Raw genomic sequence first — 12,466 nt, forward strand, 5'->3', positions numbered from 1 at the left:
ACACTATAAGCCAATAGAGGAAGTCTGCAATATCTAAGAGTCACACTGATATCTGACCAATATGAAAAAACAAGGGAAGAAAATGTCCCAAACCAACTTAGACACTATATCAATAAAACCCAATGACAGCATAGCAGAAGAAATGTCAGAAAGGGAGTTCAGGATGTGCATAATTAAAACAATCAGGGAAGCAAACAAGGAGATGAAAGAGCAAATACAGGCATTGAAGGAAGAGATGAAAGAGCAAATCCAGGCATTAAATGATGGCACCAATCAACAGTTAAAAGAGCAAATATGGGAAGCAAAAGATCATTTCAATGAAGAGTTAGAGATACTGAAAAAAACAAACAGAAATCCTTGAAATGAAGGAAAATACAATTTTCTCATATTAGACAAAGGGGCCAAAAAATATGCAATGGAGAAAAGATAGCCTCTTCAACAAATGGTGCTAGGAAAACTGGAAATCCATACGCAACAGAATGAAATTTAACCCCTATCTCTCACCCTGCACAAAACTCAACTCAAAATGGATCAAGGACCTTGGAATCAGACCAGAGACCCTTCATCTTATAGAAGAAAAAGGAGGTCCAAATCTTCAACATGTCGGCTTAGGATCAGACTTCCTTAACAGGACTCCCATAGCACAAGAAATAAAAGCAACAATCAATAACTGGGATAGATTCAAACTAAAAAGCTTTCTCTCGGCAAAGGAAACTATCAGTAATGTGAAGAGAGAGCCTATAGAGTGGGAGAATATCTTTGCCAATCATACTTCAGATAGAGCACTAATTTCCAGAGTGTATAAAGAACTCAAAAAACTGTATACCAAGAATACAAATAATGCAATGAACAAATGGGCTAAGGAAATGAACAGGCACATCACAGAAGATGGTGAGATGTACAAGTAATCAACAGATATATGAAAAAATTTTCAACATCTCTAGTAATAAGAGAAATGCAAATCAAAACTACCCTAAGATTCCATCTCACCCCAATTAGAATTGTGATTATCAAGAACACAAGCAACAATAGGTGTGGGCAAGGATGTGGGGAAAAAGGTATACTCATACATTGCTGGTAGGGTTGCAAAGTAGTGCAGCCACTCTGGAAAGCAGTATGGAGATTCCTCAGAAAGCTTGGAATGGAACCACCATTTAACCCAGCTATCCCACTCCTTGGCCTATGCTCAAAGGACTTAAAATCAGCCTACTACAGAGAAACAACCACATCAATGTTCATAGCTGCTCAATTCACCATAGCCAGATTGTGGAACCAACCTAGATGTCCTTCAATTGATGAATGGATAAAGAAACTGTAGTATATATATACAATGGAATATTACTCCACCATAAAGACTGATAAAATTATGGCATTTGCAGGCAAATGGATGAAATTGGAGGATATCATGCTAAGTGAGATAAGCCAATCTCAAAAAATCCAAAGGACATATGATCTCGCTGATAAGCGAATGATGACACATAATGGGGGGATGGGAGGGGTTAGTTTTAGGGTTAGGGTTAGGTTTAAGGTTAGGGTTAGGGAGGGTGGCAAGACTGGAGGAAGGAGGGACTGTATAGAGGGAAAAGAGGGGTGGGAGGGTAAGGGGGGAAGAGAAAAAAATAGCAGAATGAATCAAACAACATTACCCTATGTAAATTTATGATTACACAAACGGTATGCCTTTACTCCATGTACAGAGAAACAACATGTATTCCATTTGTTTACAATAAAAAAAAATAGTTCATAACCTGATTTGGTTCTTGTTTCTTGACCTGCCATTTAAGGTTTTCACAATCATCTTTTATTAGTCACAAAATAGAAAATGATTTTCCTATTTTTTAAAATTTGATTTTCTATTGAAAAAATACATAACTAAATACAAGATTTTATAGTTCTTGAATTTAAATATTTTGTTCTTCCATTGTACCATTATAGGAAGCAACATGCTAAAGTTCCATAATCACAGAATTGGTTTTAGCCATCACAACAATCTCAGGATTTCCATTTTACAGAGTCTTCTACATCATAAACTTGGTCAAATACACACCAATGAGACAGTTCATTTATTTTGTTCTATATTGTTTACTTCTCTTCTGCTGAAGTAAAGTTATTTTACGAGTTAACTGTATTTTAGGCAAATAATCAAAACAAATAAACAAAGAAAACCCATGGTTTCTGAGAACTGCTGACCTTTGGTAAATTACTCAGATAATATAAATGGAATTTAAAGACTATGTATGATGATGTATTTTAAAGCAAATACAGATCTAATAAAAATGCTTAATATAAGTCTGAAGGACAAAAGTGTTTTGAACAATTTTTTATGATGAAGACTCATAAGAAAGATAATCTACCTGATATCATCTTTCTCAAGCTGGTTTGGATATAATAAATGACCTCATGCTAAAGTATCCGTCTATAAAACAAAACACTAAGTATACTGCACTATTTTCCTACATGATATTTAATATCATATGTGTCTATAATTAATTGCTGGATATCAGATGAACAAAACATTAACTTGAAATATGATTCTAAGTTAACATATTTACATTACTATATATCATTTAAACTGAAGTTTATGATATTTTATATCAGTGCAGTTGTATAATTTCCACTGTACCATCTCAGGTCAAAATCACAGAAAACACATTTTTCTGTGAATACCACAATTCAATGATAATAGAACCAATTTACCAATTTTAAGTTTTTGAAAAATTTGATTTTATCCAAAAGGGTAATGATCAAAGACCAAAATTTCTGCTATTGATTTGGCAAAAGAAGTGAATATAGTATGATGAAATTCTCTATGTGTGTATTTAATTGGCAGAAGGATCACTATACTGTTTTCTCATAATATTACATTATGTGTGACTCCTAGTAGCCATAGTAACTATGATGTACTGCATCTTGTATCATTTGAAAAGTGTTATCATTTTTTGACCTTAGAAATAATAGTCTATTCTACCATGATCTAAAAAGGAAAAAAGTAGTATTTATCTTAACAAATGTATGAGTGAAGGACAATAGCACATTCATCCATAAATTTTAGTTAAGAATAAAAATGCTACATAATCTTTCAGTTATAAACACACAAGCACATTCCAAAAAACTAGGACTTAGAACCGACCAAAGATTAGGAATCACTTTGATCATCAAACTTTTTAGAATGATGGAAGGTATATACATTTAATTCTAAAATTTCATTCTGGATCATAATTATTAGCATAAAATATTTCCCCCAATATAAAATAGAACAAACAACAAATTTGTTTATAAGTAAATTCATAATAAAGATATTGATACAGTAGGTTCAAAATTGCTAATTTAATAATCTATCTTTCAATAAAATAATAATTTAAAGTACATGAAAATAAATATTAATCCCTAAAAAGTTTTTACTATTGTCTTCTCAGTTTTACTAATTGAGTTTAGTATGAGTTCTTCATATCTATTTCAGTGGGAGATTGTAGATTCCATAAAATTCGAATTATGTGGTACAAACTGAAAGTATCACTTTTAATGAGGAAAAAAATGAGATGCTATCACAGCATAACTTGGCATTCATTATTCCCTCAATTCCACTCCAGGTGCTTTTCATTGGGTATCTTTAACTGTAGTCTGAATTGGCCACCTTGGGTCCTTAACATAACATGGGAAGCCATATGGTGCAATGCTGAAAGCTAAATTAAATTGTGAGTCATATTTTGGCCTGCTTTATTTTCATAATTGAGTATCAGAATTGTATCCATGTAAATTTCTACACACTGCTGCTTATCAGTATAATTAAGCTAACTTTTTCTTTTCCCTATTTTAGACACTTGCTAATATAAACTTATACTAAAGTTTAAGCAAAAGTCACTAATAGAGAATAGAAAGGAAATAGAAGTGACCCTTCTGGTTCACCTGTATTTACCTTTAAAGAAGCAGTCTTCGTTGTGAACAATGGTGATCTTTTGCTTTTTCAGGCAAGCAGCTCTGTGTACCTCACAGTGGTTTTCATAGAATTCTCCATCAGATCCACACACAGGTTTGTAGTGTCGTTTGCAAAGGTCCATGCAGGCGCATTCCGCTTGCCCTGTCTGTCTGCTGATCACACAATGCCTTCCCAAGCCACAGTACTTATTTTCACAAGATCCAAAAGGGCCATCCTGAATCAGAAATCCTGAAGATAAAGAATAGAAAACCATTTGTTTCCTATGTTCAAATAATCTGTGCATTTCAAAGTGTCAGAAAAAGAGAATGTTTCAAAATAATTTCAATATTATCTGTTGCACTGTTGTTTCAATGGAGAAGAGGCTTATATCAAAACTTATAGATGAACTTTTTCAAAACACTCTCAGCCTTCCTCCCCACTTCCTTTTGAACCCTCTTCTTTCTTCTCAGAGTAATATCATGTGTAAAGCTTTAAACTATCTCCCTACATAACAGCATCATAATGAAAACAGATTCTGATCCAGTTTAAAATACAGCTTCACAACCTGCCAACCTTAAGATCTTGGTGGGCGCCTAACTTGTCACTCACTTTCCTCACCTGGAAAACAGGGATAACAAGAATATATTGTTGTAAGATTATCGAGATTAAAGGCCTTTGTATATATAAAATTCCATTTAGTGTTAATGTTGTTTTCTCTTTATAAAACATAGAAAAGGAAACAAATTTATAGGAAACAAATTTATTTTTATTTTTGTAAATTTAGTTTTATATTGATACATGCACTCCCAAATCAATTTTTATAGGGACATCTAATTTCACAGAACAGTGGCTTTCATTGTGAAATATCTGCATATTCACAAAAGCGCAATTTTATCAAATTACTTCCTGATACCCACCATTCCTACCTTCTTCTCTCTTTTTCCTTTCTGCTAATGACCACCCTTTTATTTTCATGGTGATCATTTCTCCCCCTTTTCTTTTCCCCTAGCTTATACATATGAGAGGAAACATGATAATTTCTCCCCAATTCTACCTTATTTCACTCAAAATTATGGTCCCTAGTTCCATACATTATTTTGCTAATGCATAATTTTGTACTTCTATATAGCAGAATAAAATATATGCCAAATTTTCTTTATCTAGTCATTTATAAGCTGATTCTATAACTTGGATTTTGTGAATTTTGCTGTGATAAACACAGCTCTCTCTATATGTGTGTGTATATATATGTATATATATATATATACCTGTGTTATATATATATATATATATATATATATAAAGTATGCTGACTGCAATTCTTTTGGATAAATAATAAGTAGAGGTGGATATATAGTAGGTGTACTTCTAGCTTTTTAAGAAAACCCTATACCAATTTTCATAAAATTTGCAGTACTCATTTACATTTCCACCAATAGTGTTTAAGAGTCTGTTTTGCCGAGCACTCTCCCAAATATTTATTCTTAATTTTGTTAAGTGTATTTGTGGTACCATGCATGGATTGAATTCAAAGGCATTTTACCACTGAGCTCTTTTTATTTTATCTTTGAGACAGGGTCTTACTAAGTTCTGAGGTTCTTGCTAAATTACTGAGGCTGGCCTTCAGCTTTCAATCTCCTGCTTCACCCTCCACAGTGGTTGGGGTTACAGGGGTATGCCCCTGCACCCAGTGGGAATTTGTAGTATTGGTGCTTGCTATTCAAACTGGAGTAAGATAATCTTGTGGTTTTTGTCTTTGATTCTACCTATGTGGTGTATTTGGTGTATTACTTTTATTGATTTGTGAATGTTGAATGATCCTTATATCCCAGGGATAAAACTAACATGATCATTGTGTATGACCTTTCTAATGTATAGTTGAAATTCATTTTGCTCTTTTTTGCTATTATTATTGAGTATGCTTGCAGCTATGTTGGGCAATTCATTTTGCTCTTTTTTGCTATTATTATTGAGTATGCTTGCAGCTATGTTGGGCAATGATATTGTAGATTTTTTTCCTTGAAATATCATTATCCAGTTTTGGTATCACAGTGATACACACTTCATTGAATCTCTCTCCCCCAAAGTGTTATCTCTCTTTCAATTTTTCCAGAATAACTTGAGGAGTTACTGGTATGATCTGGTAAATTCAGTTATATGGTCCTTAGTTTTGTTATTGGTCTATTAAGTTTTTCTGTATCATTGTGGTTCAGTTTTGATAGCTTATATGTGCCTAGAAATTAGTCCATTTTTCTACAAATATAATTTCTGTTGTTTTTCTTGTTCATATCTAATTTGTTTGAATTATGGTTGAAAATAAAGCAAGATATTATTTAAAATATTTTATATCTTCTAATAGTTGTTTAATGAATTAATCTTATGATCAATTTTGGAGAAATGTCCATGAAAAGATGAAAACAATGTTTGTTCAGTTGTTATTGGATAAAATATTCTGTAGATATCTTTTAAGACTAATTGATCTATTGTATAGATCAAACTTGATATATCTTTGTTGACTTTTTACCTGGGTGACCTGTTAATGATATTGTTGTACTGAAGTGTTGTATTGGGTTTTATCAGTCCCTTTATATCTAATGATATTTGTTTTATGTAATTGGGTGTGCCCACATTTGGAGCATAATTATTTACAATCATATCTTTTTGTTGGATTGTTCTCTACCAATATCAAATAATTTTTGTCTCAATAATTTTAAGACTATTTTTATCTTCATTTATTCATTTTTTTAACATGGTGCTGAGGATAGAATTCAGTGCCTCACACAGGGTAAGCAAAGGCATTACCACTGAGTCACAACCCACAACTGCAGCCACTGTTTTACTAATTTGAATTTAAAGTCTGCTTTGCCTGTTATGAGAATGATTCATCCTATTTGGTTTTGGATTCCATTTGCAGGGCATATCAATTTCTTTCTTTTCACTTTGTGTTTGTGAATGACTTTACTTTGAGGTATATTTCTTGGAGACTACTAAAAATTGAATTTTTTTTTTTTAAATCCAATGGGCTAGTCTGGGTTTTTAATTGGAGAATTAAGACCACTTACATTCCATGTTATTATAGGCAGGTATATGTTATTTCCTGCCATTTTGTTGTATTTACAATTTTGGAAGCATTCCTAGTTCTTCCTTGCTTAATTGCTTTTCTAATTTGATTTATTCTTTGCCATGATCTCTTATTTTTATCTTCCTCTTTGGTGTGCATGATTCCTTTCAATATTCTTTGTAGTGCTTGCTTTGTTGTCATGAATTCCTCTAGTTTATGTTTATTTTCAAAGGTTTTTATAGCTTCTTTGATTTTTTTTTTTTTTTTTTTAGCTTCTTTGATTCTTAAGGATAATTTTGTTGGCTTTGGTAAACAAGGTTGGCAACTATTTACTTTCAGGACTTGAAATAGATTATTTTGTGCTTCCTGGTCTTTAGCGCTCTGCTCAGAAATTTACTTTGTTCACATTGATGTGCCTTGATAAGTGAGTTGGCAATTCTCTCTTGCAACTTTTAAAATTCTTTCTCTATTATTTGCTTTTCTCATTTTAACTATAATATGTTATGGAGTGGTTCTTTTCCTAGTGTGTCTATTTAGAGTTCTGAATGTCTCTGGTACCTGCCTGTCAACCTCATTACCAAGACTCAGAAATTTTTTGGCTATTCTTTCACTGAATAAGTTTCAATGACATTAATCTGTGTCTCCTCTCCCTCTTTTCTTCATCATAATCTAGCTTATTTGTGAGTCTCCACTGAGTTTTTATTTGATTGAAGATTTCTGTATTTTCTAAAAATCTCTTTACTGAAATTCTCTTTCGTATTCTGCATTATCTTCCTTAGTTTATTTCTCATGCCTTATTTTAGTTCATTTGTTATTTTAACAATCAACTTTTAAATTCATTTTTCATCAATTCCTCTACTTTGATATCTGCAGGTTTGATTACTGGAGTGTTATGGATGTTTGACTGTGTCTTATTACTTTGTTGTTTTTTTTTTTTCATTTTTCTTGTATTTCTATGTTGATATTTCCATACCTGGTAGGATGGCTATTTTTTTTTTTTATTATTTTGTGAGGTCCTTTTATGAGCTGCTGTTTTCTTTACTATGTGCACTAGACTTAAGGTGTATCTCTGTATCAAAACACCCACTCAACATGATTATAGTTCAATGATTAATGCCCAAAGTTATCACTTTGAAAGAAGATAAATAATCATCAACTGCAACCACTTCAGAGTAAATCACATAAAAACAAACCATAAAAACTTATTGTAAATCTCTTCCAAGACTCTCAAGTCTGAATATGAAAAAGGAAGTCAAGCTTTAGGTGGCTAGAAAATTAGGTATTAAAGAAAGTACAATAACTGTTAAAATATAAAACATGAAAAGAAGTAAAAAAGAAGAATCAAGGATAAAAGTTGTGGGGACAAGAGAAAAAAGGTAGATAATGCAAGAAGAGAAAGAGACAAAATAGGAGAAAGCCTAAAATTGAGCCTGAAGAAAAAAAGAAAGAAAAGGCCAATTACTTCATTAAGACATGAAAAGAAATAAAATTGGAATAGTTTATGCAATATCAAATAATGGGTGAAACTGTCAAATCAACGCAGAAGATAACACCAGTAAAACAAAAATTATCACTACTTTTAAATTATTCCTTGCTGAGCTCCTTGGGGTGGAAAGCTGTATTATTGAGCATTTCAGTTTTGAAATATACCAGGTTTGGGGAAATGCTCATACTTCTTCAGTTTGTCTTCTGTGTTTCTCTGGGTATGGAGATAGGAACCAAACCAGTCATTTCTATGCTGGATTGGAGAGCTATATATTTACATTTTGTCACCTAGGTCAGCTTTCTGCTTCAGAAACTGTGCTGGACTCAGGTCTTAACACCTATCCATGTAAGTTCTCTGGTGAGAACTTAGGTTGCTCTTGTAATTTCTTGGTGTGTCCAGGATGCTGAATGATTTTTAAGTCAAAGGAAATGCCCTAGTTATGTGTGATCTAGCAGCCAGACTCTCTCCCTAGTTGGTAAGTAGTCTTTGGGGGCTGCCTATATAATTTCTACATATGCTCAGAGCTATGAAGATATATGTGAGTTAGACTGGGTAGATTTTGGGGTGCATAATATGTGGCAATTCACAATAGAGACTTGGCAGTCAGGTTGAACAGGCACCAGGAATCCTATACTAGGGTTTATGGAGATGGGCTACAACTGGGGCACTTAGTATGATTCTGAGGCTGGGACATCCAGCTAACGTGCATGTTCTAGCATTAATTGGGCCATGCAATAATAGCTCATAGTTGAGGCATGAAGAATCAGTAAGACACAGTGTTGAACATCAGAGGTATGCACCAATCCCAAGAGTGTATGCTACATTCTTCCTGTCAGTCTTCTGCTTTCTGTTCTTCTCCATTCTACTCCTAGAATCAGTGGTTAGTGACATGGGGGAAGCTTGGCAGCCTTTAGCTCACAGCAGTCTCATTACATAGACTGCTCAGAGGGTCCACTTCAAAGAAATTCCCAAAACTCTTTCCTGTTTTCCATTCCAGCAACACAAATTTCCAAGTACCTCCAAATCTCTGAGAGTGCAATATTTTGCTCCTGTCCATTCCCTCTGTCATCCACCTCTTTAATCTGCTATGCTTTCATTGTTTCAATCCCAAAGGGTTGAGAAATTGAGATTTGTTACCCATGTCCACTCCACCATCTTGATCTTTCTCCAAATCAAATTTAAATTAGCAAAATTAAGATTACATGGGAAAGGTCAACATCATTTGTATCATGGTTTTCTTTTTTTTTTAAAAACAGAGCAAATTTATATTTTTTTGATAGTGGAAATCAGAACAATTTTTCTAGAAAACAATTTTTAAATAGATGCATCATTTAGTATCACATTCTAATTTTTATGAAGCATTCCATAAAAATTGGAACAAAAATAACTATAATTTATTGCATATCTTTCCTATTATTTTAAATAACTGATAATACCTCATTGAAACATATAATGAATTTTGAAAAGCATAATTAATCCAGTAGTTTCTGAACCTTGGCATGAATTAGAATAGTGAAAAGAAGTTAACAGAACACCAATACGCCCTACCCTAGAGTTTCCCATCCAGTAAATCTGTGGTGAAGTCCAAAATGTATATTTCCAACATGCTCCCAGGTTCCAGGTGATAGAGATACTGCTACTTCTGGAACCACACTTTAGGTCAACTGATTCTAAATTATAATCTTAATTTGTAACCAAAGTAAATACAATACTAAGAAAAAGACTACCTAAATAAGTGTGAAACACTCTTAAGTGGAAAAGATGAGGAAATAATGCAAGTATTTGGAAGATACTAGGAAACAATATAGAAAAGTTTATCACAGTAGGTTAATTTGATTGATATGATGTTGAACAAGTTTTTATTTGGTTCTTTTAACTTTTTAAAGTTGAATAGGTTAAATTAAGTAAGCAGGGGACCAATAACCTGAATCTGATGACATACTTCATGTGCCTAAGTAACAAACTGCAACCTAACTTGGTACATGAATAAGCCAAAACCAAATTTATGAACATTTTTGTGACAAAATTAGGTTTCAGCCAATTACAAATAGGCAAGCTTCAGCAGATCAGAGGCAGCAAACAGATCAAAGTGAGACAAATGCCTCCTAATATCATGCCCAAATAAAATAGCTTTCTCACTGTAGCCAATCAAAAAATTCCTCTGCCTTGTTTTCACAGTTGGCCTATGAAAATTCATTGCTGCCTGGCATGGTGGCCCACTCCTGTAATTCTAGCAGCTCCAGAGGCTGAGGCAGGAAGATGGCAAGTTCAAACCAGCTTCAGCAACTTAGTCAGGCCCTAAGCAACTTAGGGATAACCTGTTTCAAAATTTAAAAAATTAAAAAGGGGCTGGGGTGGGGGTGATGTCAGTGGTTAAGCAACTCTGGCTTCAATCCCTGGTTAAAAAAAAAAAAAAAAAAAAAAAAATCATTGCTTACATTGCTAGACCAAACTTTCTGAACATCTTTTTGTTTTGAGTGCTGCCCAATTCATGGATTGTTCTTTGCCTAAATGATAAAGGATGCATTTAATTTGTCTTAAAATTTTCTTTTAACAACTATACTACATTAAAAAGGAAAATTATATTCCATCTATGCATGATATATCAAAGTGCATTCTACTGTCATGTATAACTAATTAGAACAAATTTAAAAAAAGGGAAGTCCAAAATTATGTCAATTATGACTAGAAAATAAAGACTGATTTTAAAGTGGAAAATATTTTCTTGTTCTTAAAGCAGTACTTTAGCAAATTATCGATGTAATTAGAATCTAAAATGCAACTGCCATTTATACAGGAATTTGACTCCCATCTATTTTCTGTAATTGTATTTATTTATTTATTTTTGCAGGGGCCAGGTACTTGGAATTGAACTCAGGGGCACTTGACCACTGAGCAACATCCCCAGCCCTAGTTTGTATTTTATTTAGAGACAGAGTCTCACTGAGTTGCTTAGCACCTTGCTTTTGCTGAGGCTGACTTTGAACTTGTGATCCTTCTGCCTCAGCCTCCCAAGGCACTGGGATCACAGGCGTGCACCACCATGCCTGGCTGTGGTTTCTTATATTTCTTACTATTTTCAAAAAGTAGATTAAGGGCTGGCATTGTGGCTCAGTGGTAGAGCACTTGCCTAGAATGTGCGAGGCACTGAATTTGAGTCTCAGTACTGCATATAAATAAATAAAATAAAGGTCCATCAACAAATAAAAATATATATATATAAAATTTTTTTAAAGTAGATTAAGATTTGCCAAGATAATGTTTAATTTATTCTATTATGAATGAATAAACTCAGATTTATTGAGAGAATATGGTCATTTTACATTTTAGTCAGAAATTAAGGTAGCTTTCTGAATTAGCACAATTTCCCTGACATGGTAGGAATGCTCTGCTATAAAATATATATCATACACTATTTCTATGTTGGAGTGAAATTTTTTTTTCAGATTTTTCTCCCTTAAATCCTTTTTTAAAGATCCTGTCCTCTAGTTTAGAGGTTTGTATTAAGATATTGGTCATAATGTAGAAGCTAATGAAGAATTTTACATAAGCTAGAAGTTGTGTGTTGCATATAGCTGCTACAATTAAAGGAAATTTAATTAATTCATATTCCACCAAAAAGAAATCTCATATTATGTAAATGAATAGCTAGAACATATCCTTTCTGACACTAATTAACCATGACTAATGCTGAACTTAAGTTTCAACTGAGATTAAATCAATTTAATCTGATCAACATGTCAAAGTTTTTTTTAAGTACATTCAGTCAGATAACATACTAAATGAATTTTAATCAAAAACATTTTTTGCTATCTTATAGCTTGATAAAATAGCATTTGTCTAAAAATGGGCTATGCATTTAATAAGTACATCGGTTTATAATTCTGTGCCTTCCAATCATTACAAAAATTGCTCAAACCAATTTCAAACAAAGCTGAAACATTAAAAGCATAAAATCACAAAACAAAATAGTTCTACATTATTCTAAAGATGGTCTTCATAG

The 12,466-nt window shown here is 33.0% G+C and overlaps 1 protein-coding gene across 2 annotated transcripts in view; it reads right to left on the minus strand.

The window, feature by feature from the left end:
• The window catches only part of FSTL5 (follistatin like 5), a 782,217-nt gene that overhangs the window by 512,942 nt on the left and 256,809 nt on the right, over positions 1-12,466 (minus strand). For both annotated transcript variants that reach the window (XM_079154219.1, XM_079154218.1), the window contains exon 4: positions 3,917-4,165. In XM_079154219.1, the coding sequence (XP_079010345.1) occupies positions 3,917-4,165 (249 nt within the window). The remainder of the gene's footprint in view (positions 1-3,916; positions 4,166-12,466) is intronic.

This window comes from Sciurus vulgaris (genome assembly GCF_902686455.1).
Source record: "Sciurus vulgaris genome assembly, chromosome: 9".
Lineage (NCBI taxonomy): Eukaryota > Metazoa > Chordata > Mammalia > Rodentia > Sciuridae > Sciurus > Sciurus vulgaris.